General features: G+C 40.0%; 1 protein-coding gene across 1 annotated transcript in view; it reads right to left on the reverse strand.

Moving 5' to 3' along the window:
- The window catches only part of LOC121856646 (motile sperm domain-containing protein 2-like), a 53,016-nt gene that overhangs the window by 13,656 nt on the left and 15,432 nt on the right, over window positions 1-23,928 (reverse strand). Inside the window, exons 2-3 of the mRNA XM_042352317.1 lie at window positions 7,537-7,714; window positions 2,328-2,491 (exon numbers count right to left, since the gene is read on the reverse strand). Of these exons, the coding sequence (XP_042208251.1) occupies window positions 2,328-2,491; window positions 7,537-7,714 (342 nt within the window). The remainder of the gene's footprint in view (window positions 1-2,327; window positions 2,492-7,536; window positions 7,715-23,928) is intronic.

Below are 23,928 nucleotides of genomic sequence, written 5' to 3' on the forward strand. Positions count from 1 at the left end.
AGTTTAAGTCATAGTGATATTAAGTGTGTCATAGAGTTAACAGAAAAAATTAAGTCCATCGTTTCCCGCGACACTGATGATGAACGCCATGACGTCTTCCATAACCGACTGGTGCAGGCTATGGAGCCGTACATCAAGGTGTATCACGACAACATCAAAGCCAGCCGTCAGCAAAGCATAACCGAGTTCTTCGCCTGCAACCCACCACAGCCAGCCCAAGGCAGTGATAGTGATAGTGAAGGTGATTTTGAGGGATTTGTCAGGGAAGCCATGACAACTGTAAGTGACAGTGATATTGATTCACCTAGTAATGGTGATTCACCTAGTAATGGTGATTCACCTGAGGGGCAGTAATCTGCCCTCTGCCTCGGAACCAGCCTCCATCCCCATATGCCGACCCATCTCTTCTACTACCGTGAGTGTTCCTTAAAACTTTTCGTTTTTTAACCTATTCTTTATTTTTCCTATGTTAACCTTTATCTTTCCTAACCTAACCTCTTCTATATTACTTGTTTTTCATGCCACCATAAAGTTAAGATAGAATTTTTACTACAACATAGTTATTTGTCGTCAAAAAGTGGAGTTTGGGGGTCGGGCTGGGTTCTATTGGAATTAATCCCATATGTTCTGTTATTCACTTAACGCGGTTTTCACTTAACGCGGGACCCTCTGGGTTCAATTGACCGCTTTAAGTGGGGTACAATCATATATATATATATATATATATATATATATATATATATATATATATATATATATATATATATATATATATATATATATATATATATATATATATATATATATATATATATATATATATATATATATATATATATATATATATATATATATATATATATATATATATATATATATATATCTTGATAAAATCACATGGGAAAATGGAAACACAGTGGTCCCCCGGTTAACGAACACAATTCGTTCCAGAGGGTCGTTCGTTAACCGAAAATTATGTTAACCGAATCCATTGTTTCAATGGGACATTGGGTAATTGGTTCCAGCTCACAGAAAAGTACATACTGTACAAAGTGAAAAAAATGCAGTAAAGTACACTTACTTTGAGGTGTGTATGTAGAAGGTTCCTGGTTGATGATAATGATGGAAATTAGAAGAAGGGGTGGAGGAGAAGGGAGAAGAGAAGGAAGTGGGGATGGAGGAGAAATCACCTTTCAGGGGACCCATGCTTGATGCCGTCATTTCACCAATAAATTTTTAAGTTCACTAGGTGTAATTCAAGATTATTTTATTTAAATCAACACTGCACTATATATTATCAATATGTTAACTAAATTTCAAAATGACCAATATTTCAATGTAAAAATGCAAAAATATTCAAGACACCAACAAAATCGATGTTCACTCCACTGTCAACAAAGCCCAATTGACGCCTGGTGGCTGAGTCAAGCATCTGATGGGCGATGAAAAAACTAGTTCCCTGTACTGCATATATTATCAATATGTTAAATAAATGTTAAAATGACAAATAATTTTAATATAAAAAATGCAAAACTATTAAAGAGCACAACTTTCTTGATATTTACTCCACTGGAAACGAATGTAAACACAGAACAGATTACTGAATTGGCAGACTAGCCCATCAGCTGATCAGCTGATGCTCACAAAAAAACGTGATGTTCATAAGGATTTCGTTAATCGAAGTTTTGTTCGTTAACCTAATTGAAGATCCTTATGGGAGGTAATTCGTTAACCGAAATTTCGTTAATCGAACCGTTCGTTAACCGAGGGACCACTGTATTTTCGTAGCAAGGGTAATGGTCTTACATTGCCTCTTCACTACACTAGCATCAGTAGCACTTGATGGGCACTTGGAAGCCATTTTGAATGGTTAGAGTACAGTTTTAGAGCAAAAGCACTAAAGCACACATGAATGATGTGAAGTCGTAACAGAGACTAGCTTGGCATCGCTTGGGGACACTGTGACGTTCCGTGAGTGACAGCAGCACGCCGAGCCAAGACAGCGTGGCATGGCCAGACAAGAGCAGGAGATGTGCCATAGAAAGTAGTCCGTGATGGCGCAAAACGACGTAGTATCGGATCACTGGGACGTTAAATGAATTTTTGGTCTAAAGTTCAGCGACGTACTACCAAAACAAAGTTATGCAGGACGACATTAAACGAGGACTTACTGTACTGAAAAAACTGAGGCATGGCAAATTACAGTGCATTAAATTCAATTATCATGCAAATAATATTTTCTCGTAATAGCAACAATACGAGTAGGTTACAGATTTTTATGTAACACAGATCGATTTATATTTAAAAAAGAAAAAGGTTCTTCTTACCGCTCAGCAACCATGGCATTTCAAATACAACGATATAATTGAGGAACCATGGGTAATAATTCTTGAACAGATTGATCATATACTGAATGAACTCCATGTCCATATTCTTCATCCCTGTCTCACACATGTCAAAGAACACTGTTATCCATTCTCCCTTTTCCTCTCTGCAAGGAAAAAAAGAAGAGTCATTAACACTTATTAAGTACAGGTGCATGTGGTCAAATGAAAAAGATACCTTCATCTCAAATCATTGAAAATTGCTATACAGTCGGCCCTTAACATACGCGGGGGTTAGGTAACAGAGATACCCGTGAATGTTAAAAATCCGTGTACTTTTGCTGCCCCCCCAAAAAAAAACCCTGGCCCCCCCATGTCCTTATTTACCGTATATACCTGTGTGTAGTTCAAGTTTTTAAGACCAAATTATTTGGCAAAAAATTGGGGGTCGACCTCTAAACGGGCAATAGTTTCGTTAGGTTGAAAAATATTTACCAGTAACTACCAGAAAACAATGGAAACGACGCACCAACACACCACCAGCTGTGAGTGTCGGTACAGTTGCCAGGGCAGATCTCTTGCGTCATCATAGCAAGCCCAAAGTAGCCAAATGCATGGTATGGTATGCACAGGACAGTGTAAAACATAAAGCATTCATTTTTTAAAGTTTATTTATAGATACTGTACATAAATTTTTGTTCATTACATTTGAAACATCAATCTTTGTTAATTAAATTTGAAACAAAAGAAAACTACGATACCGTATTTCTAAATACCGGGTATTTTCATTACAATATTACATCACAAGTATATTTTACCTTAACTATGACTGAATGAATATATTATCAGAAATAAATATGGAAATGTAATATCTTTGCTGAAATGACGTATGTATTACAGTCGAAAGTGGGATAAAATCATGACGAAAACAATGACTTTCGCTTTCTTTCGTTGTTCAAAAGATTTTACCGTGGAACAAAGCTGTACTGTACATGTACTAAATGATTACGGTACTTAAATTGTTGTCTATTGCAAATATAGACTGTTTATACAGGTATTCAAATAAATCACTATCTTACAAGAATCCCAGCAATGTAAGTTATATTCACCCAGGTCGTTTGGGTGGCAAATTATGAGAAGAGCTTAGTCACTCTTAAGTAATGATAAATAAACACGTAGGCCTTCAGCGCCAACTGTCACATCTTATCTCAAATAAATAAACAAACACCACTCTGTCACCTCACCTCCCCCCCCTCCCATGCTCGCTGGCTACAAAAGATTGGTGATAACTTTATTCTTTAAGGTGTTTATTTTATATAATATCTCAGACTAAAGTTAGATTATAATTTGCATTGTTGGAATCCTTGCAAGACAGCCAATAATTTGAATATAAACGTCATATATTTTGCTCAAGATATAAAAATGTAGTACATTAGTGTACAATACTGTGTAGTACATTTTATAATACAGTATAAAGTTTTCAACTGTATTTTTGGGTAGATTTACATAAATTTCTTCATTTATTTTCATCCATTTACATGCACACACCATACTAAAAGAAATAAATGACCTTAGTGCAAAGCTGGAGTGTACATGTACTAATTTCATTACGGTACTAAAATTTTTATGTCTAGTGCAAATTAGAGCATGTTGCTATTCAAATTAATCAGTGTCTTACAAGAATTCCAGCAATGTTAATTATATTCTCCCAGGTCATTTCACTGGCATTTTAAAATGAGAGAAGTGTAGTAGGACTGTTAAATAAACACACAGAGACCTTCGGCTCAAACTGTCAAACATATCACCTCAACCCACCCCACCCCTCGCTGGCTGGCTGGCTCCGTCCCTCCCTCCCTGCCTCCCCTATCTGCTCAGCCAGGGGTTTATTAAGGCTTAGTTTTTATTTTATATAATAACTCAGACTAAACTTAGGAGATTATAATTTGCATTGCTGGAATCCTTGCAAGACAGCCAATAATTTGAATATAAACGTCATATATTTTGCTCAAGAGATAAAAATTGTTGTACATTAGTATACAGTACTGGTTTTCAGTTAAAAAACTGTTGTGTTACAATAATATTCCATCCTAATTGACTTGAATAAATACTTGAATGGAAATATGCAATATTTTTGTTGAAACTACCCGCGTTTCAGTGTAAAGTGTCATAATAATAAATGGTAAACAATTTGCCTTCGGCACTCTGTGTTTCAGGCACGGCGAGCCTCAGTTTCTAGGACGTAGAGTGTTTTTACTGAAGGTTTTGTTGTTCCAATACCCTCAAAAACTTGGGTCGACCTATAAACAAGGAATATTATAAATTAACGATTTTTTGGTAAAAAAATCAGGGTCGACCTACAATGCTGATGTCAACACAAGCGTGGTTACAGCGAGACTGACTGAGTGAGGGAGCACGGGGTGGCGCGATGCGTGTGTGTGTGTGGGGTGGCGGGCGGTGTGCAATGTGTGGTGCTGCGCGCGATTTGAATGTACTTCAATTACTTCAATGTACAGAATATTCCTCCGGCGGGGCAATCCGCGTATTTGCGAATCCATGTATGCTAAACCCGTGTATGTGCAGGGCCGACTGTATTCAGAGGATCTATAAAGTTTACACTCTAAGTACATGAAAACCATTTTCTTCTGCAACTGTAAAATTTTCTAGTTATGATAAAGGGAGGCCACACAGATATGAACCCTTGATTCTTACCATTTTGCAGCTAAAGGGTTACTCAATCCCTTTTGGAGGTTATTGTGTAATGTGCAGCATATGAATGTCTGGTGTTGAATTTGTCTGGGTATGAGTGCTGCCTCTTGTGGTGTGAATCATGTGTGTAAATATGTACACTATGTAAGGTAATTGTGTCCTCAGTAAAACTGCAGTTCCACTAACTATTGCTTTTTTACCATAAATCTAGGTTTTTCACAAGGTGCTTTGTGTAATTCATTCGAATGTGACCTTAATTTCCATTGGAAATGTGTCGTTTCTGAGTTATCACTCCAACAATCTTGGGAGTGAAATTGCATTAACACTGTTTCCTCTCTTTATGTCACTGTGTAGAAGGCACCTGTGTTCATGAGAGGTAACCTCCAGTTGGAGAGACACACTTAACTCACTTGTTTTCTGTACCTCCACCTGTTGTTACACTTTGACCCTTGTAGAGAAAACGTAAACTCCAAGTTTACTTAAGCCATGCCATGAGACTGCTATCAAATGTGATGCAGTGAATAAGATCCAACTGCAATGATCCTAGAGTAAAGTTTGTGGAGTAGCAAGATGTCTCTAAGAAAGAGAATCAGATGGAACAGTGGACAGCACTCATGGTAAGGCACAGGAGCAAGAGGATTGCCTTTCTGGAGAGGATGATGGCACCACATCAGGGCTGAGTAATGCCAGTAACAATGCATCAAATGGCAGTGACAGAACCAAGGGCAGTGGGTGCAGTCACAGGACAAACTCCCTCACATACTGTAGGTATTACTGCTCAACACCTGCTATCCTCTGTCTCTTTTGACCCCCTCACTACTGGATGGCACTTTTAACATTTTGTTTGGCTAACGCCAAATTAATTTACTCAGCAGAGAGATCCCTCGTACTCAAGAGGTTATACAGTGAACCCTCGAAGATCCAGACTAAAATGGGGGACCACCTGTCCGGAAAAACCGATAGTCCGAATTTTCCGGGGAATAATAAATGATATAAGAAACGCCAAAATACAGTACTAATGTAGTGATAAACAAATTACCATACTGTATATAAACCATGAATTTACCTATGATAACATAATAAGAAACATGGCATCTTTACTAGAGTGAATGAAATAATATTCCCACAAACAACAATTGTGAACTCTGTTTATGTTTCCCACCTCCTCGGGCACCTGTGTCCAAGCAACTGACGGGTCAAGCAGCGCCCACGGGCCTAAAATGTTCTTTGCTCTGATATGGGTCCGGATCTTCGAGGTAAGTACAGGTAACTCGCGTTTTACGTGCATTTGATTTAAGCATTTTTGGAATAATGCGACTGTTCAATTAATACCATAACCTAATTTACACGAACCTATTTTTTAAATAACGCGCTCAAGACAGTTTAAATTTGCCACACGTATTTGCCTGGTCGCCTGGCAGTGGAGTCGCGTGTGATGCCTGGTGAGGTGCTTGTAAGTTATTACTATAAAGTCTCAGTCATATCAACATGAACGATTTTAATATTACAGTGGTCCCTCGGTTAATGAGCACAATCCGTTCTAGAAGGTTGCTCGTTAACTGAAAAACTCGTGAAACCATTGTTTCAATGGGTTTTTGGGTAATTGGTTCCAGCTCACCAAAAATTGCCTAAATTCAACAAAAAAGGTAGAAAAGTACACTTACTTTGAGGTGTGTATGTAGAAGGCTCCTGGATGATGATGGGAATTAGAATGGGAGTGGAGGAGAAGGGAAGGCATTGGGGTGGAAGAGAAGTCACCCCATGGCACCATTTCACCCATAAATTTTTTGTTCACTAGGTGTAATTCAAGATTATTTTCTTTAAATCAACACTGCACTGTGCTATATATTGTCAATATGTAAAATAAATTTCAGAAGGACCAATAATTGTACTGTAAAAATGTAAAAATATTTTATGTTCAAGAGAGCCACAAGAAAGATGTTACCTCTACTGACCAGAGATACAAACAGACGCCTTTGTGGGTGAGTCAAGTGGCTGATTGGTGCACCAAAAACTAGTTTCCTGTACTGCAATTATATTAAATAAGTGTTAAAATGACTAAAAATTTTAATATAAAACTTGGAAAATTATTGAATAACACAACCTTCTTGATATTTACTCAAATGGGAACGCATTTAAGCCCTAGAACCGGTTACTGTATTGGTAAGGTAATTCATTAACCGAAATTTCGTTAACCGAGGCGTTCGTTAGCCGAGGGATCACTGTATTTTGTCACAACAGCAAAAAAAGCTCATGTAAAAGTGTTTACTGCAGTAGGTAAAGTGGTCATGATGGTAAGGTGGTGAACAATTTAAAATGGTTATTGTGGTACAACAGACAGTGTGGTAAGAGGATGACTGTAGTAAGGTGTTCTCAGTTGTTAGATGTTTCCTACAGTGTGGTGGTAATTGTCTCTAAAGTTAAACAGGTCTTTTATATGTAATTTCAAGTGTGTATGAAGAGAGAAGCCTGTAATAACTTAATAAATAATTGAATGATGGATTACCTTTCTAGCCTCTCAAGCCAGTATATGAAAAATTTGTTGAGTAGATCCATGTCGAGAACCCCCTTCTGATGCAAACGCACGACAAATATTAGCATCTTGCAACCATCTCTGTCACGATTGTGTATATACATGGCTCCTTTCACAAAGAAATCATCTGGGACACTCTCCTTTGTAATTGCTGAAACAAGAAAAAAGACTATATAAGAATAATATACAGTGGAGTACTACATAGTATATCTAACTATCTCTCCCTCTACTGCCAACAATAAGATGTGAAACAAGTATACCTGTACCAAGCCTCACACTGGATAAAAAACTATCAAGTCCATGTTGCTTTCATAAAGGATAATTTCACTTTGTTCATTTAAAATGACTTAACAGCAATAGTTCTTCTTTATCCACTTGGAAGGACATTATAAATATATACTGCAGTTATTTTTTATATAATGATAATGATAATAATAATAATAATAATAATAATAATAATAATAATAATAATAATAATAATAATAATAATAATAATAATAATAATAATAATAATACAGTAAAAGTCCGAAAATCCGGACTGCTTGGGGATTGGGTCGGTTCCGATTTTCGGATTTTCCGGATTCTCGGGCAGTACTTTTAAAATTCAAATTTAAGGAGGAATAAAGAAGAGATGAACAGGTAAATTTTGATAGTCTATTCATTAGCAAATACTCAGACGAGGCTGTGAATTCTGGAATTTTATTCTTTGCCTTTTTATATCGTAAATTGTAGACTTTCCGATGTCGTATGTTTCCATTAGATCAGTATTGCTCATGCCACGTTCTAGTTTCTTAATTATTTCAAGTTTGTCACTCAATTTCAACGTGTTCTAACTTCATCCCTCTCGAAGATTTTCGAAACTATCTTGAACTCCCATTTTCTCCGTCACCTTGAACGCCTTTCTCTTTTGTCGGATCACCAGTATGGCTTTCACCAGGCGAGATCTACTGGTGATCTGCTCTCCTATTGCACCCATCTTTGGTCATCCTCTCTTCGGGATTATGGGGAAACTTTTGTCGTGGCTCTCGACATTTCCAAAGCATTTGACAGGGTATGGCACAAGTCTTTGCTATCTAAACTTCCCTCTTTTGGTTTCTCTCCCCCACTTTGTTTTCTCATCTCTAGCTTACTTGAGAACGGATCCATGGCAGTTGCTGTCGAGGGATCGATTTCTGGCTCTTTCTCTACCAGTAGTGGCGTCCCACAGGGTTCTGTTCTTTCACCAACTCTCTTCCTTATTTTTATCAATGATTTACTTCACACTACAACCAATTCTATCCATTCTTATGCTGATGATTCTACTCTTCACTCTTCCTCCAAACTCTCAAACTAGATCTGTTTCTAGAACTGATATCATTACTTCTATCAACGTGGATCTGTGCAGCATCTCTGAATGGGGAGGTACAAACTTGGTTAAGTTCAACAGTAATAAAACTCAATATTTACCAATTACACTTTGTAAATTAGACAATCTCCCACCAATTACATTTCAGGACGCTATCATCCTCCCAAATTCTGAAATAAATATGTTAGGCCTCACCATTTCCTCCAATATATCCTGGAAATCACACATCCTTAGGATAACTAAAGCTGCCTCCCGAAAGTTGGGAATGCTGTACAGATGCCACAGCTACTTCACTCCTGAGCAGTTGCTCCAAGTATATAAGGGATTCATTCGTCCTAACTTGGAGTACTGCTCTCATATCTGGGGTGGCTCTTCTTCTTCTCCAACTATTAGATAGGGTGGAATCTAAGGCATTTCGTCTTATTAACTCTCCTCCTTTAGTCGACCATCTCTCTTCCCTTTCTCTTCGCTGCAATGTTGCTTCACTCTCTCTCTTTTACAGGTACTCTAACGGGCAATGTTCGGTGGACTTGGCACCCTGTGTACCGCCGGCAAGGCCGTGGGTTCGCAACACATGTCTTGCCCGCAGTGCCCACCGTTTCTCTGTGGATGTCGGTCACACGAGAATAACCCGTTTTAGTACCTCCTTCTTTCCTCACACAGCCAAACTGTGGAATGCTCTGCCTTCTTCTGTGTTTCCATGCTCTTACAATCTGACTCACTTTAAAAAGCTGGTTTTCCGGCATCTTCGTGGTGTAGATTAATACAGCATAACCTTTTTTTCTATATTTACAATTTCTTTCCGTTCTTTTTTTTTTCTTCGCCCCCCAGGCTCCGTTGTGGGTCGTTTGACCTGTGCCTGGGTGGGCTAATTCCTGTAAAAAAAAAAAAAAGTATGCTATACAGTGGGTATGCTATAACGAACGGATCCTACTACGAATATTCCTATAATCTAACGGTTTTACCTATAAAATTGAGAATGCTATAACGAACGAAACTCCTACAACGAACATTATTTTAATTTTTTTTTTTTTTCTAATTTATTGTTTTTTTATTACAAATTTTAATGATATTCTTTATTTCAGGGGTTTAGATGCATATTTATGCACTTTTTTACAATTTTTACAATTTTATATTATATTTTTCAGTGTTAAGTGGTTGTATTTGGGGGCCTGGAACGGATTAATCCTATAACGAACGAATGCTATAACGAACAAGGTTCTAGAACCAATTAGATTCGTTATAGCATACCCCACTGTATATGGCAAATGGAAAGAGTAGGACAAAATATTACATACGTTGTCACAGTTTGATTGCTTGTTTTAAAATAGCGACCGCGTGGTCGCTTGTTGTCGCTGTGCAGCTGTGGCGCTCACGCATGCGCACACACACACAAAAGCCCGCTAAATTTAAAAAGTTTGAGTTTTCAAAAAGTCCGGATTCTCAGGTGGTCCGGATTTCTGGCATCCGGATTTTTGGACTTCTACTGTAATTCATTTTACATAAAAGTATATAATAAATATGTAGAGTATGTAATATTAAATTTTCCCTTTTCTTTTCATTTGATGAACTGAATATTCATGGACCACAGGATTTTTTTTTTTTTTTTTTTGTGCAAGGGACCATTTCATAAGACTCAAGGGACCATCTCAAAAGACTTTTGTGCATCCAGTGGATCATGTGTTGAGAAAGCCTATGTAGCTGTGATTGCATGACAAACAGTTTGAAAGTTTGGGTATATGGCAGAAGGCATTCTGTGTAATCCTAAAGACCTAACTCCAGAAAAAATGTGTAACCAGTGAGTCCAAATGGCACAAGAAGTGATACAACCAGGTTTCAGCCAGGTTTTTTCAAAGGGAACAGGTTAAAGTCCTTCAACAAGCAACATCTCAAGATTCACCCGAGCCATTACTGTCACAAGCTATCGTGTCGACTGTCACTCCAGGAAGGCTGACCAGTCCGTCTACCATTGACACTTGTATTACTTGTGGGAACTCAGACAACAACCTCTACCATGTATCAACATCATCCCAGGATGCCAACATTAAGCTGGGAATTTAGATCCTCTAGAACTTAGATATCATGGCCAAACTGTCACTTGGAGGCAATCTTATGGCAGCTGATGTTTTGTATCATTTTCAGTGTTTGACAACTTTAACAACTGATTACATAGCAAACAGTGAGAGGTGGTCTGCAAACCCAAAGATCAAGGTAAAGCGGCCAGATTTCAGACTCTTGAGGAGCTCTATAGTGATAACTGGGAAGTTGGTGAAGGAAAAATGTCTTTTATGCTCTGAGAACTGATGGAACGACTGTCTGAACACACTAATAAAACAGGGCTGTGAGGCAGATTATGTTTATCACACTGTAGCCGTTTCCAGTCACCTGAGCTTGACTGATGACAGGTAACTTAGCTACATATAAAAATGTTTATGGGTTAAGTTTGCAAAACCCAAATGGTCTTTTCTCCATTTACTTAGAAGAATAGTCTCTGCACAGTTAACAAGGATATCACCGGAAGCTGTGTGTTAGGAAATTGACAGTAAGCTTATCTGGGATAGCTTGTGAGTCAACGTCTATGCTTTGTGAGGGTCGAGTGATGACTGGGGGACAGAAAACCGGCTCGAGGGAGCTGACCTGGCATCCCTAGAGAGCTGCTCTCCAGTGGAAACTACTGATCACATGTTCAATAGATGATCACTCACTGCTTATGGAAAATCGAGGGGGAGGGGTGGGTGGAATTATATAAAACTGATGCATTAACCCATATTTATATAAGTACTACTGTCTATTAGACAGGGGCTAGTACAACACTCATTTTCCTGGCTTGAAAGAGGAGACTCATGGGAAGAATGTGATCTTCCTATTCCCTGACACCATGAAAATCATCATAAAATCAACCAATATGAGCATTGCAGAAAGCGATTCTTGGATCCTTGTAAAAGCAACGCGCATTCTTCGCTGAGAGATTGGGCAGGGTCCATTATGGTCTTTCAGTGGTGAGTTTGAGGATGGCTTCCCTTGGCACTAAAATTCTTCTTTTGGATGATTCTTGAAGGACGTTCATTGAAAGCTGAATCCAGCCAGCCAGCATTGACAGCTGATGGGCTTTCAACATGGTTTCGAAATGGGCTACGTCTAATACAGACAAACCTCGTACTCTCCCGGTGATTTCCTTCCTTGGCTTATACTGTCACTCACAATTCACAAACAGGGTATTTGTAAGTTTCCACAAAAGACTTGGCCTCATTCTTGTCCAAACAATTCACAAAGAAAGGTTGGTTTGACTTATGAATATACAGAAAGGTGTCTTTACGATGGAGAGATAGATAATATCAATCATAACCCAACGGCGACTACATTGAAAGAAGCTTTCCACTGGACAGCCATAAGCCTGTTTCAGGCCAGATCAATACATGAACCAGGAACTCCTCGTGAGAAAGGATCATGTAAGGAGGTTGAGACGGAAGGTCTGCCAAAGTCACATAAATTAGCACCTCAGCCGGATGTACAGTAGATACAGGTACACCATCGATTTTCCGGGAGCTGATGGTCCCGCACCTCCTTTAGTCCAGACAAAATTATGAGGACGGCACTTAACTTCCTTCCCTTCCTCCCATCCAGGGTGAAGGTAGTTTTAGGCTTAAAGTTTTTAACTTATAAAATGTGGTAGACTAGACTTAGCAGAATATAAATTGCATTGCTGGAATCCTTGTAAGATAGTGATTAATCTGAAAAAAACATCACATAATTTGCACAAGAGATAAAAATTTTTGTCTAGTATAACACACTAAGTCCTCGCTTAACGTTGTTTCGGTACTACTTTGCTGAACTTTAGAGACCAAAAATTCGCATAACATCCCGGTGACCCCATCCGATAAAGATGACTGGTGAAGCTGCCAGTTCAGATACGGTTGCTGCCGAGACATTCCCACCAGAATTCAAGCAGATTATCTAGGAAGGAGGATACTCACCGAAGCAAGTCCTCAATGTGGATGAGACTGGTCTCTTTTGGAAGAGGATGCCTGAGAGGACCTATAACTCCAAGGAGGAGAAAACAGCAGCAGGTTTTAAAGAGGAAAAAGACCGCTTGACGCTGCTGCTTGGCGCGAATGCTGCTGATGACTTCAAGCTGAAGCCTATGGTGATTTCTCAAGCTGCCAACCCACAGGCCCTGAAAGGTTACTCTAAGGATCTCCTTCCTGTCATCTACAAGGCAAATAAGAAGGCATGGATAACCGGCTCCATACTTAGCCAGTGGTTAAACGTGTACGCCGTCCCTGCACTGAAGGAATACTGTGCCAAGGAGAACCTTAACTTAAAAAATTCTTCTGATCCTTGACAATGCTCCAGCTCATCCTCCCAATCTCAACAACTTGCATGACAGTGTAAAAGTTGTATTCCTGCCTCCCAACACGACAGCACTGAGGCAGCCTATGGACCAAGGCGTCATCACCGCATTCAAGGCATATTATTTATGCCCTACCATGGCCCAGCTGCTCAAGGCTACAGACGGAGAAAATAAACCAACGATCCGAGAATATTGGCGCGGCTTCAACATTCTTCATGCAATTGACAACACTGGCAAGGCATGGGAAAGTTTCAGAAAGTTGCCTGAATGGTGTGTGGGGTAAATTGTGGCCCGAGTGCGTGAACAGTTTTACGGGATTCACGGACTTAGTCCCAGATGTGAATAGGGATATCCTCTGCTTGGCTAGACAGGCAGGCATTGATGAGCTGGAATCAGAGGATATTGAGGACGTCCAGGTATCCCATACAGAAGAGCTCACCAACGAAGATCTGCAACAACTAACAGAACACAGTCCCGTTGAAGACGACGACGACGAAGAACCTCAACGAATGATAACTTCCAAGAGGATGGCAAAATCGTTGAACATGTTCCAGCAAGCAATGCAAATGCTTCTAGATGACGACCCAAACAGAGATGTTTGGGTTTACACCGAGATGTATAATAAGAAGATGAGTACAGTCGGCCCTTAACATACGCGGGTTTATAATACACGGATTTGCAAATACGCGGATTGCCCCGCCGGAGGAATATTCTGTACATTGAAGTAATTGAAGTACATTCAAATCGCGCGCGGCACCGAACACGGGACACCGCCCACTCCCGCAACCTCTCTCACACACACACGCATAGCCCTCCCTCACTCAGCCAGTCTCGCTGGAACCACGCTTGTGTTGACATCAGCATTGTAGTTGCAAAAATATTACATTTCCGTGAATGTATTATATCAAGCACAGTATGAATAGAATATCACTAATATAAGAGTATTTTAACCGAAAACTACTAAAAAAACGAGTAACATATCTTGAACATCGGAAGGTTAGGTAAAGTCTTTTGTTTTCATGTAGTTTATCCTAATTTACATTGAAATGCATTACGTTTCAGCAAAAGTACTATTTATTTCTGAGAATATGCAAATGTAATATTTTGCTGAAATGACGTACGTATTACAATGGAAAGTGACGAAAGCAATGACTCGCTTTTTTTCGTTCAAAAGATGTTACCGTAATCGCTTTTAGAATGGTTTTCAGTTAAAAAACTGTTGTATTACAATAATATTCTATCCTAATTCACTTGTGATGCAACAGTTTTTTTAACTGAAAACCATTCGAAAAGCGATTACGGTAACATCTTTTGAATGAAAGAAAGCGAAAGTCATTGTTTTCGTCACGATTTTATCCCACTTTCCACTAATACGTCCACCATTTCAGCAAAATATTACATTTCCGTGAATGTAGTATATCAAGCACAGTATGAATATAATATCATTGTAATATAACAGTATTTTAACCGAAAACTACTAAAAAAACGAATAACTTCTCTTGAACATTGGAAGGTTAGGTAAAGTCTTTTGTTTTCGTCATGTATTTTATCCTATTTTACATTGAAATACATCACGTTTCAGCAAAACTACTATTTATTTCTGAGAATACAGTTGTACCCCGCTTAACGCGGTCAATTGAACCCACAGGGTACCGCGTTAAGTGAAAACCGCGTTAAGTGAACAACAAAACATATGGGATTAATTCCAATAGAGACTGGCCCGACTCCCAAACTCCACTTTTTGACGACACACAACTATGTTGTAGTAAAAATATTATCTTAACTTTATGATGGTATGCACACACAATTAATAATTAAGAGAAATATCAATAATATTAGGTTTTTTAACACTTACATTAGTAGAAAAGATGGCTGGGCAGAGGGCAGAGGGCAGATTATTGGCCCTCACCTGTATCACTTGTATCAATTGTATCACTATCCACCACAGAGGCTTGCAGGGCCTCTTTGTCAAACCCCTCAAAGTCCATATAAGTCCATATCCTCACTATAATTATCACTATCACTGACTTGGGCCGGCTGTGGTGGGTGGCGGGTGAAGAACTCGGTAATGTTTTGATGACTGGGCGACCTTGTGCGCATCATGCCCGCGCCACTTCCCGCGTATATAAGTAGATAAACCGCGTTAAGTGAAAGTTCGGTTCTGGCGAGGCACCGCGTATATGAGAAATCGCGTTAAGTGAAACCGCGTTAAGCGGGGTACAACTGTATACTCATTCAGGCACAGTTTAGGTAAAATATACATGTGCTGTAACATTTTTCTAATTGAAAACGATTAAAAAAACACATACCCTCTAGCCCTGTTCAAGGAGAAGACTGGGAGGAGCTGTTTGGTGCTTAAGACGATGACAAGGAAAATGATTTTGATGGATTTTAATGAAAATATTCAGAAAGACCCTGGCACTGTCAAGGAAAGTGGCTGCTGAAGGCTTCCAGGACATGGCAGAGGATGAGATTAGGGAGCTAATTGAAGAGCACGACACTGAGCTGACCGAGGAGGATCTACAGGAGTTAGTAGACTCAGGCAAGGAAGAGGAAGCGAAAGGGAAAGAGGATGAGGAAGAGCACCAAGAAATAACGTTGGAGAAGTTGGGGGAGATGACCAGGAATATTGAGGCACTGAAAAACCTGGCCTATAGTATGGACCCCTCCATGGTGCGTGCCCTGAAATTCATGCGAGGGATGGATGACGTTTTCACTCCATACAAAAACATCATGGAAGAAATGAAAGAAAGAGATGACAACTCCCCATCACCATGTTCTTTGATCACCGAAGGAGAGATTTAACACCATCAATCACTGGCGGCAGTGAGGAAGCAGCTGAATCCACCGTCGCCCCCACTTCACCACCCGTTATGGAATTGAGTGACGATGAGCCCGATGACACCCGTCCAGTCGCCGAGGATAGGTACTGTACAGTAAAGTGAAATTTTTATCTCTTTTTTTTTAATAGCTTTTCTTGCCATGTTTATTGTTTGTAAAAATGCACAGCACAGTACAGTTCAGTACTGTACATAGGAAGTGGAGGTGCAGTTATTCACAAAACATTTGTGTTCGTTGTCAGCAGTAGTGACGGTGAGGAGGGAGCGGAGGGAGCGAGTTGGGAGGAGTGGTGACCTTGGACGCGGGAGCAGGGACAAGTGGAGATGCCAGCCAGTACATTACAGGTGTATTAATTGTTTTTATAGCTATTTTTGCATTTTAATATTAAATATTGTACATTACGTTTCAACAAAACTACCATTTATTTCTGAGAACATGGAAATGTAATATTTTTGCTGAAATGATGTACGTATTACAGTGGAAAGTGGGATAAAATTGTGACGAAAGCAATGAACTTTCTCTTTCTTTCGTTCAAAAGATGTTACCATAATCGCTTTTCAAATGGTTTTCAGTTGTGGGGTTATAAGGCTAATGATAGGATAGAATATTATTGTAATACAGTACGAGTACAACAGTTTTTTAACTGAAAACCATTCGAAAAGCGATTACGGTAAAATCTTTTGAATAACGAAAGTCATTGTATTCATCTTTCCACTGTAATATGTACATCATTCCAGCAAAAATATTATATTTCCATATTTATTTCTGAGAATACTTATATTCATTCAGTCACAGTTAAGGTAAAATATACTTGTGATGTAATATTTTAATGCAAATACGGTATCGTAGTTTTCTTTTGTTTCAAATTTAATTAACAAAGATTGATGTTTCAAATGTAATGAACAAAAATTTATGTACAGTATCTATAAATAAACTTTAATAAATGATGACGCAAGAGATCTGCCCTGGCAACTGTACCGACACTCACAGCTGGTGGTGCGCTGGTGCATCGTTTCCATTGTTTACTGGTAGTTACTGGTAAATATTTTTCAACCTAACGAAACTATTACCCGTTTAGAGGTCGACCCCCAATTTTTTGCCAAATAATTTGGTCTTAAAAACTTGAACTACACACAGGTATATACGGTAAATAAGGACATGGGGGGACCAGGTTTTTTTTGGGGGGCAGCACATATACGCGGATTTTTAACATCCACGGGTATCTCTGTTACAACCCCCGCGTATGTTAAGGGCCGACTGTAGTACCAAGCAGTCAACACTGGATTCATTTTTCGTCGCGGGACGGCAGAAGTAGCTTCTCCACAACAGCTGGCACCCGAGGAGGAGCAAGCAGCGGCGGAGGAACCCCAGTCAGAGAAGGAGGAGGCAGCCGCAGAGTCTCAATGACCCACCACCCTCCTCCTCTCCCGCCGTCCTCCGCTCCCACTACCCACCACACGCTCACTCTACCACCTCCGCCCATCGGTGAGTACCAATAAAAACTTAGTACTGTAGTTCTATACAGGTACTCCTCGACTTACGACCTACACGACTTACAACCACCCGGACATATGACCACCGCAGTCGTATAAAATATTTTCCAAATGACGTAATCTCGAGTCCCGACGTTAGTGATCGCGCTGTGTACTGACAAAATTTTCGTTTGTAATTCCCTTTAAAATGGCTGGCAAGCTTAAAAGTGAGAATTCTCATGGTGCTGAGAAGAAAAAGAGGTACCCATTTTAGATTTTCTATGTATTATTTTAGCATTTTCGACTTACGACCTGGGCGTCAGTCCCTAACCCAGCGTAAGTCGAGGACTGACTGTATACTGTATATATACTATTTTCTATAGAAATGGCAATGATTTTCTGCATATGTAATGTTCTTCTTGGGGCAAAGGGAGGCTCAGGAACATAACTCCCATATTTTATTTATTTCTTATGGGGAAAATTGATCCACTTAACGTCGTTTCGCATAATGTCGCGCTTTCAGGAACGTAGCCCCAGCATTAAGCGAGGATCCCCTGTACATTTGAGTACAAAGTGTGTACAGTAATGTTGCTAAAAAAAAATTTTTTTCACATTTAACTTACATTTAATATTTGTTTAATTTAAGTTTGTAGCAGTCCATGGTGCTTTTGAGACACTAAAGGTGTATAATTAGTGGGTCAGAGGTGTATTGTTAAATTATTACTACGTGACCTCGGTTGGTCAGGCAAAATGGATAATCCGGCAAGGCTTTGGAACCAAGGGTGCCGGAAAATCCGTGGTGGACCTGTACAATACGAACTGCGATACCACTCCTACTTCCAGTCACCATTCCAGGGAAGATGCCAGTCTTTGAAAAGGCATTCAAAGAGGAACAAGATTGGCTGAACCTTATCACACAATCACAAGCTCATGGGTCCTGCAAAGAAATGTCATGGCTTGGAACACATAGCAGAACTTTGGTAAAGAACTAACACAGACAATGAACAGTTTTACAATGATGGGCCTCTGACCTGGAACAACTCAATCTCCTAAGAGAAGCACTTTTTTACCACAAGTCTCATTGTTTCAAAGAGTGGAGTGCCTTGCACCAACAACAGACTATTCCTTCATTTCAACACAGCCCTATATCAAGCCTTCATTTGGACCAGAAGTGACACTCCTCTACTGAAGATGCCATCACCATTAGATTACGAATGGAAAGACTCGGACACCTCCTCATGTAGCCCCCGGTGGCTCTCCCAGCCACCACTTGCACCACCTCAGCAGTGTAGATGTAAAAACCATGTAACTCCTGCACCAAGTCTGCACTCCCTGCACTTGTTTGTGCACTTGCTCCTGGAATAAATGATGACTAGTACCTCATGAACGACTAATGCTAGCTCTAAATGTTTGGCGAGAGGTTTTCCATAAAATGCGCCATGTGTTATAAATTCCTAATAATTTTTAGCAATTGCTGTAATCATCTCACTAAGCTGTGAACCAGTTATGCCAGTGTTAATATTATATGGACAGGATCAAGAGATGTTTCAGTAGTAACATGTATCAATTGTGCATTTACAAGTTCAATAAAAAACATTACAAACATATTTTTAAATGTCCCCCTATATTGTTTTTTGGCAGCAACGCAAAAAATTTTTTACCACGAGTTTGGTCATTACGCAAGGTCAATATTCAGTTTAGGTCATTAGCAACACTATAATCACCTTTGTTTCATTATGATGATTCATATGATAAGTCATACATAATAGTTTATGTCTAGTGTCCTTCTATGAATAAGCAGAACTAGCAGTCATGTGATTGACCTTATGACCCCATGTGTATGGCCAGGTCACCTGGTGTGTTGCATGTGCCTAGAGTGTAGCTTTGCTTTATTACAAAGATCATTTTGACACCAAAACCATCCTTCTGCACCTTCAGGGAGTTGTTTTAGGGCTGTTTTTATCATCTGACCTTGATACCACAAGGTACAGTCCCCTTCACTAGTGTGTTTACAGGGGCTCGTCAGGTTTTGTGCAATGTGACAACCCTGTGTTTGTTTACATTCAACAGAAGGAAAATTGTAAGATTAAACATAGTTCGGTATCAAAAAATAAAACAAATATCACAATGATGATGACTTGTGGAATGTTTATATGACGAGCCCCTGTAAAGCACTGGTGAAGGGGACTTTATATATGCTCCAATTTCAAGTTTTTGTCCAGCTGCAAATATATATGCAGATTTTCTCAACTATAAATCGTTTTTGGACAACCATTTAAATGTGATTTTTTTCATGAGTGCTTGCTCTACGGAACCTTAGTTACCCAGAGACTCTGGAGCGCCTGCAACTACCTAGCTTATATTACAAATGGATGAGGGGCAACCTAAACGAAGGGTGTAAACATTTCAAAGGGCACAACTCGGTCGAATGTTCATATCTGGAGCTGGCAGACGTCTACCCCACTTGGGGGTCACAGCTCAAGGTTGAAGAAGCCACAAGTCCAGAAAACTGTGAGGACAATTTTTTTTTTGAGTGAGAATTGTGAACTCTTGGAACAATCTGCCAGAAAGTGTTGTGACGGCATCGAGTGTGAGCTCACTCAAGGCCAGACTTGACCAACACTGGAGCAGGTTCCGATATATTCAGGAGCCAGTGCATGCCCAGTATCTGCCAACAGTGAGTAACGAGATGTGACCAACTGCCCAATTGGCTAACGAGCTGATCAGTGGCAAAGAGGATCACCAAGTGGCTAAAGAGCTAATCAGTGGCAAAGAGGATAAAAGTATAAGAATATGTCAAATTCAGGGGGTTAGAGACTGGCCACCACCCAAAAACTGCCATGTACCTACCCTACCCCCCTGCCCTAGGTAGGCAGCTACCAAACAGGGAGGTACTACTGCCTGGGAAAATATTGGAAGCATAATGCGTTGTCTAATGGTGGACCCTGCTGCCATATGGCATCACAACAATTGTGACCAAGTCCCGGGTTACTGATCTGACTTTCTGCATCATTTACGCACAATTGCAGGGTCTCAATTGTTTCTCACACTATTGACAACACAACATACATATATTGTTTTTCACTTTCCATCTTTTTTTTATTTTTTTGTATTTCTGATTATAAAATTTATTTACTATAAATTATTATTATTATTACTATTATTATTATTATTATTATTATTACATTTTCGCCCCCCAGGCCCCGATGTGGGTCAGTGATCTGTGCCCGGGTGGGCTAATCCCTGTAAAAAAAAAAAAAAAAAATCTGTTGTTTACATCTTGGAGCTCTAGGGGAACATTAAGGAAGTTAAAATTCACAAAGGTCGAACACTAACAACGTGGAAAGAGCAGCTCTCTTTGTTATTTTGCACTCTGTCAATCGGAACCAAGTGCTCTGTTTACAGTACAATAAAAATTTTTGCTTACATTGTGGATATATTCTTGTTGACTTGCCAATATTTTGATATTAGTGACTAAATTTTTACTCATCATGTCTGGAAAGTGGCCTGCACAATTTAATGCTGCTAATGCATCTAACTTAACCTTGGATGTAAAATTACAAGTGTTGAAGCATTTGGTGAGCGTCAGGTGGATGTCGGTGCTGCTTTCATTATTAAGAATCCAAACAAGATAAAAGCTTCAGCCATGACAACCACGAATTTGTTACATTAAGTGTAGGTGTTATTATAATACATAAAATTGTATGGTTAGCTGAAGCACAAAGCGTGGTGGCAGGTTGGGATCACCTGCTGAGGACCACTTCACAACACCCAGTGCGTGTTACCACTCCATCTTTCTAATCACCCATACCATTCTGCTTTCTCACTCCATACTTTTTAAAATGTTATGTAACGTAACAATGAAGGGATACAACGTTCCTCATTTATACTTACACTCAATTTTGTGGGTAGATATCAGCTATTCAATCAAGTCAAGGAGTGCTGCAGGCGTAGTGTTACCAAAGAATCTGATAGGCGCATCACCTCCTCATCACTTACTACAATCTCCCTCACCACCACCACCACCATCACTCCTAATTAATAATGGTTTTCCCTTGTGTAACGACGATGACCAGCCCAAGGGCCACCTAGGCGTGAATTTTTTTAAGGTGTAGAATCTGTTGCTAACACAGCAACCACACCCAGTGTCAAGGAATAGTCCAAGACGACCAGACAACTCGCCAACTGCACTGGCTAACCATTACCTCGGAATATAATCCGCAAATCGATTAACATCCAGGTTCCGAATTATTGCTGGGTAGACAGAGGCAAATGGCATAAATAAACTTGCACAAAGTTTCACCCTGTCCTGCCCATCACTACTACCTCTATTATCACCACCTACATTATAACTTCAGTGATGCAGAGATAGAGTAGCATCGACCAGAGCGAGCCATACGATATCCACTACCTCTTGCCTGCTTCCCACCCACACACTGCGTCTCACACTCATTCATCAAACGACGGGTATTCATGACACAATATTGTTTATTTGTTATTCATTAATTAAAAAAAATATGTTACTATTATAATCTGGGATTAATAATACTTCAACCCTTCAAATAGAAAATAACATCAGGAATGCCTCTCCATATATACAACGGTAAAATGACCCCTTAAAGCACTGTTTTGGACAGCTCTCTATTATCCAGTTAAGCATCCCGAACACTGATGGAGGCATTACTGTATATGCTGCTGTGATATTGCTTAGTAGCAATAGCTTAGTCGCTATACAGGTGGCATAGCAATGGGGTATAATACCTATGCCACTACAGTAGGTCACCGGTCACCACCAGCAAGTCCCTCACCCCAACCACCAGTAGTTCCCTCACCATAAAAACCAGCAGTTTCCCCAACCACCACCACAACCACCAGTAGTTCCCCCAAACCACTACCACGACCACCAGTAGGTCTCTCACCATAACCACCAGTAGTTCCCCCAAACCACTACCACCAGTAGGTCCCTCACCACAACCACCAGTAGTTCCCCCAAACCACTACCACAACCACCAGTAGGTCCCTCACCACAACCACCAGTAGTTCCCCCAAACCACTATCATGACCACCAGTAGGTCCCTCACCACAACCACCAGTAGTTCCCCCAAACCACTACCACAACCACCAGTAGGTCCCTCACCACAACCACCAGTAGTTCCCCAAACCACTACCACGACCACCAGTAGGTCCCTCACCACAACCACCAGTAGTTCACCTATCATAAAAACCAGTAGTTCCCAACACCCACCACCACAACCACCAGTAGGTCCCTCACCACAACCACCAGTAGTTCCCCAAACCACTACCACGACCACTAGTAGGTCTCCCACCACAACCACCACCACCAGTAGGTCCCCACCACCACCCAGCCCCACAACCACCACCAGTAGGTCCCCACCACAACCTCCACCAGTAGTTCTCCCACCACCACCACCACCAGTAGGTCCCCACCACCACCACCACCACAGTAGGTCCCCCACCACAACCACTGTCACTTGCCTGTAACTCTTAGGAACACTCATGTCTTGTGGTATCTGTTTACGCCTCTACTCCATACAAGCTATTTATAACTTGTTATTTTTACTATTATCTTATTGTTCATAGTTACTTAGGTTAATTGTATATCTATGTTTGTCATTAATATGCATCATTTGTGTTACTCTGTTAAGTCAAACCAAGAGTAGTATTAATTAGTTATAAGACTATTTGGCAACTGTCCTGGGTCACATGAGCTAAGACACTTCTCACTCATATTCTGTGTGGCCAGAGACTCTCTCTCTAGTAAACCGTGGTATAGGCAGGACGTGTCCACACCGACTCTAGCCTCGGCACTTGCCCAGTACAGACGTGCCTTGTTCAGTCATCTACAATACCCTAGTGGTATCTAGTAATTAGTGACACGTTAAGTTAGGCTAGGAAGGGATCCTGGTGTTAAGGAATCTCCTTTTGGTAGGAAATAACCAGTTGGTTGTGATTGCTGTGTATATATTGTAATGTCTGTTTAATATAGTTAATGTTAAGTAGTATTCATTTGATCTAACTCCCTAACGGTATATTTTCACCCTTCCGGCATCACTCTTATTTTATATAATCACTTATTCCTTAAATTCCATGGTTGCTAGACAGTACTCCTTTAAGAACATAAATTGAATTATTTAATTATCTTCCCATTTCTGACTCACTTACTCCAACTTATTCTTATTTATTCAAGTACTTTCAGTTGAGTCAGTTTTTGTGGGGATAATTATTGCCGTGTTCCCTGTTTATTCCTTTATTTGATGATAACTTGGGGTAGGTTTCACTCCCCAGGTATAAAGGATATTGGGATCACGACAGTCACCACCAGTAGGTTACCCACC

This window comes from Homarus americanus, unplaced genomic scaffold (assembly GCF_018991925.1).
Source record: "Homarus americanus isolate GMGI-L3 unplaced genomic scaffold, GMGI_Hamer_2.0 scaffold13371, whole genome shotgun sequence".
In the NCBI taxonomy this organism is placed as follows: domain Eukaryota; kingdom Metazoa; phylum Arthropoda; class Malacostraca; order Decapoda; family Nephropidae; genus Homarus; species Homarus americanus.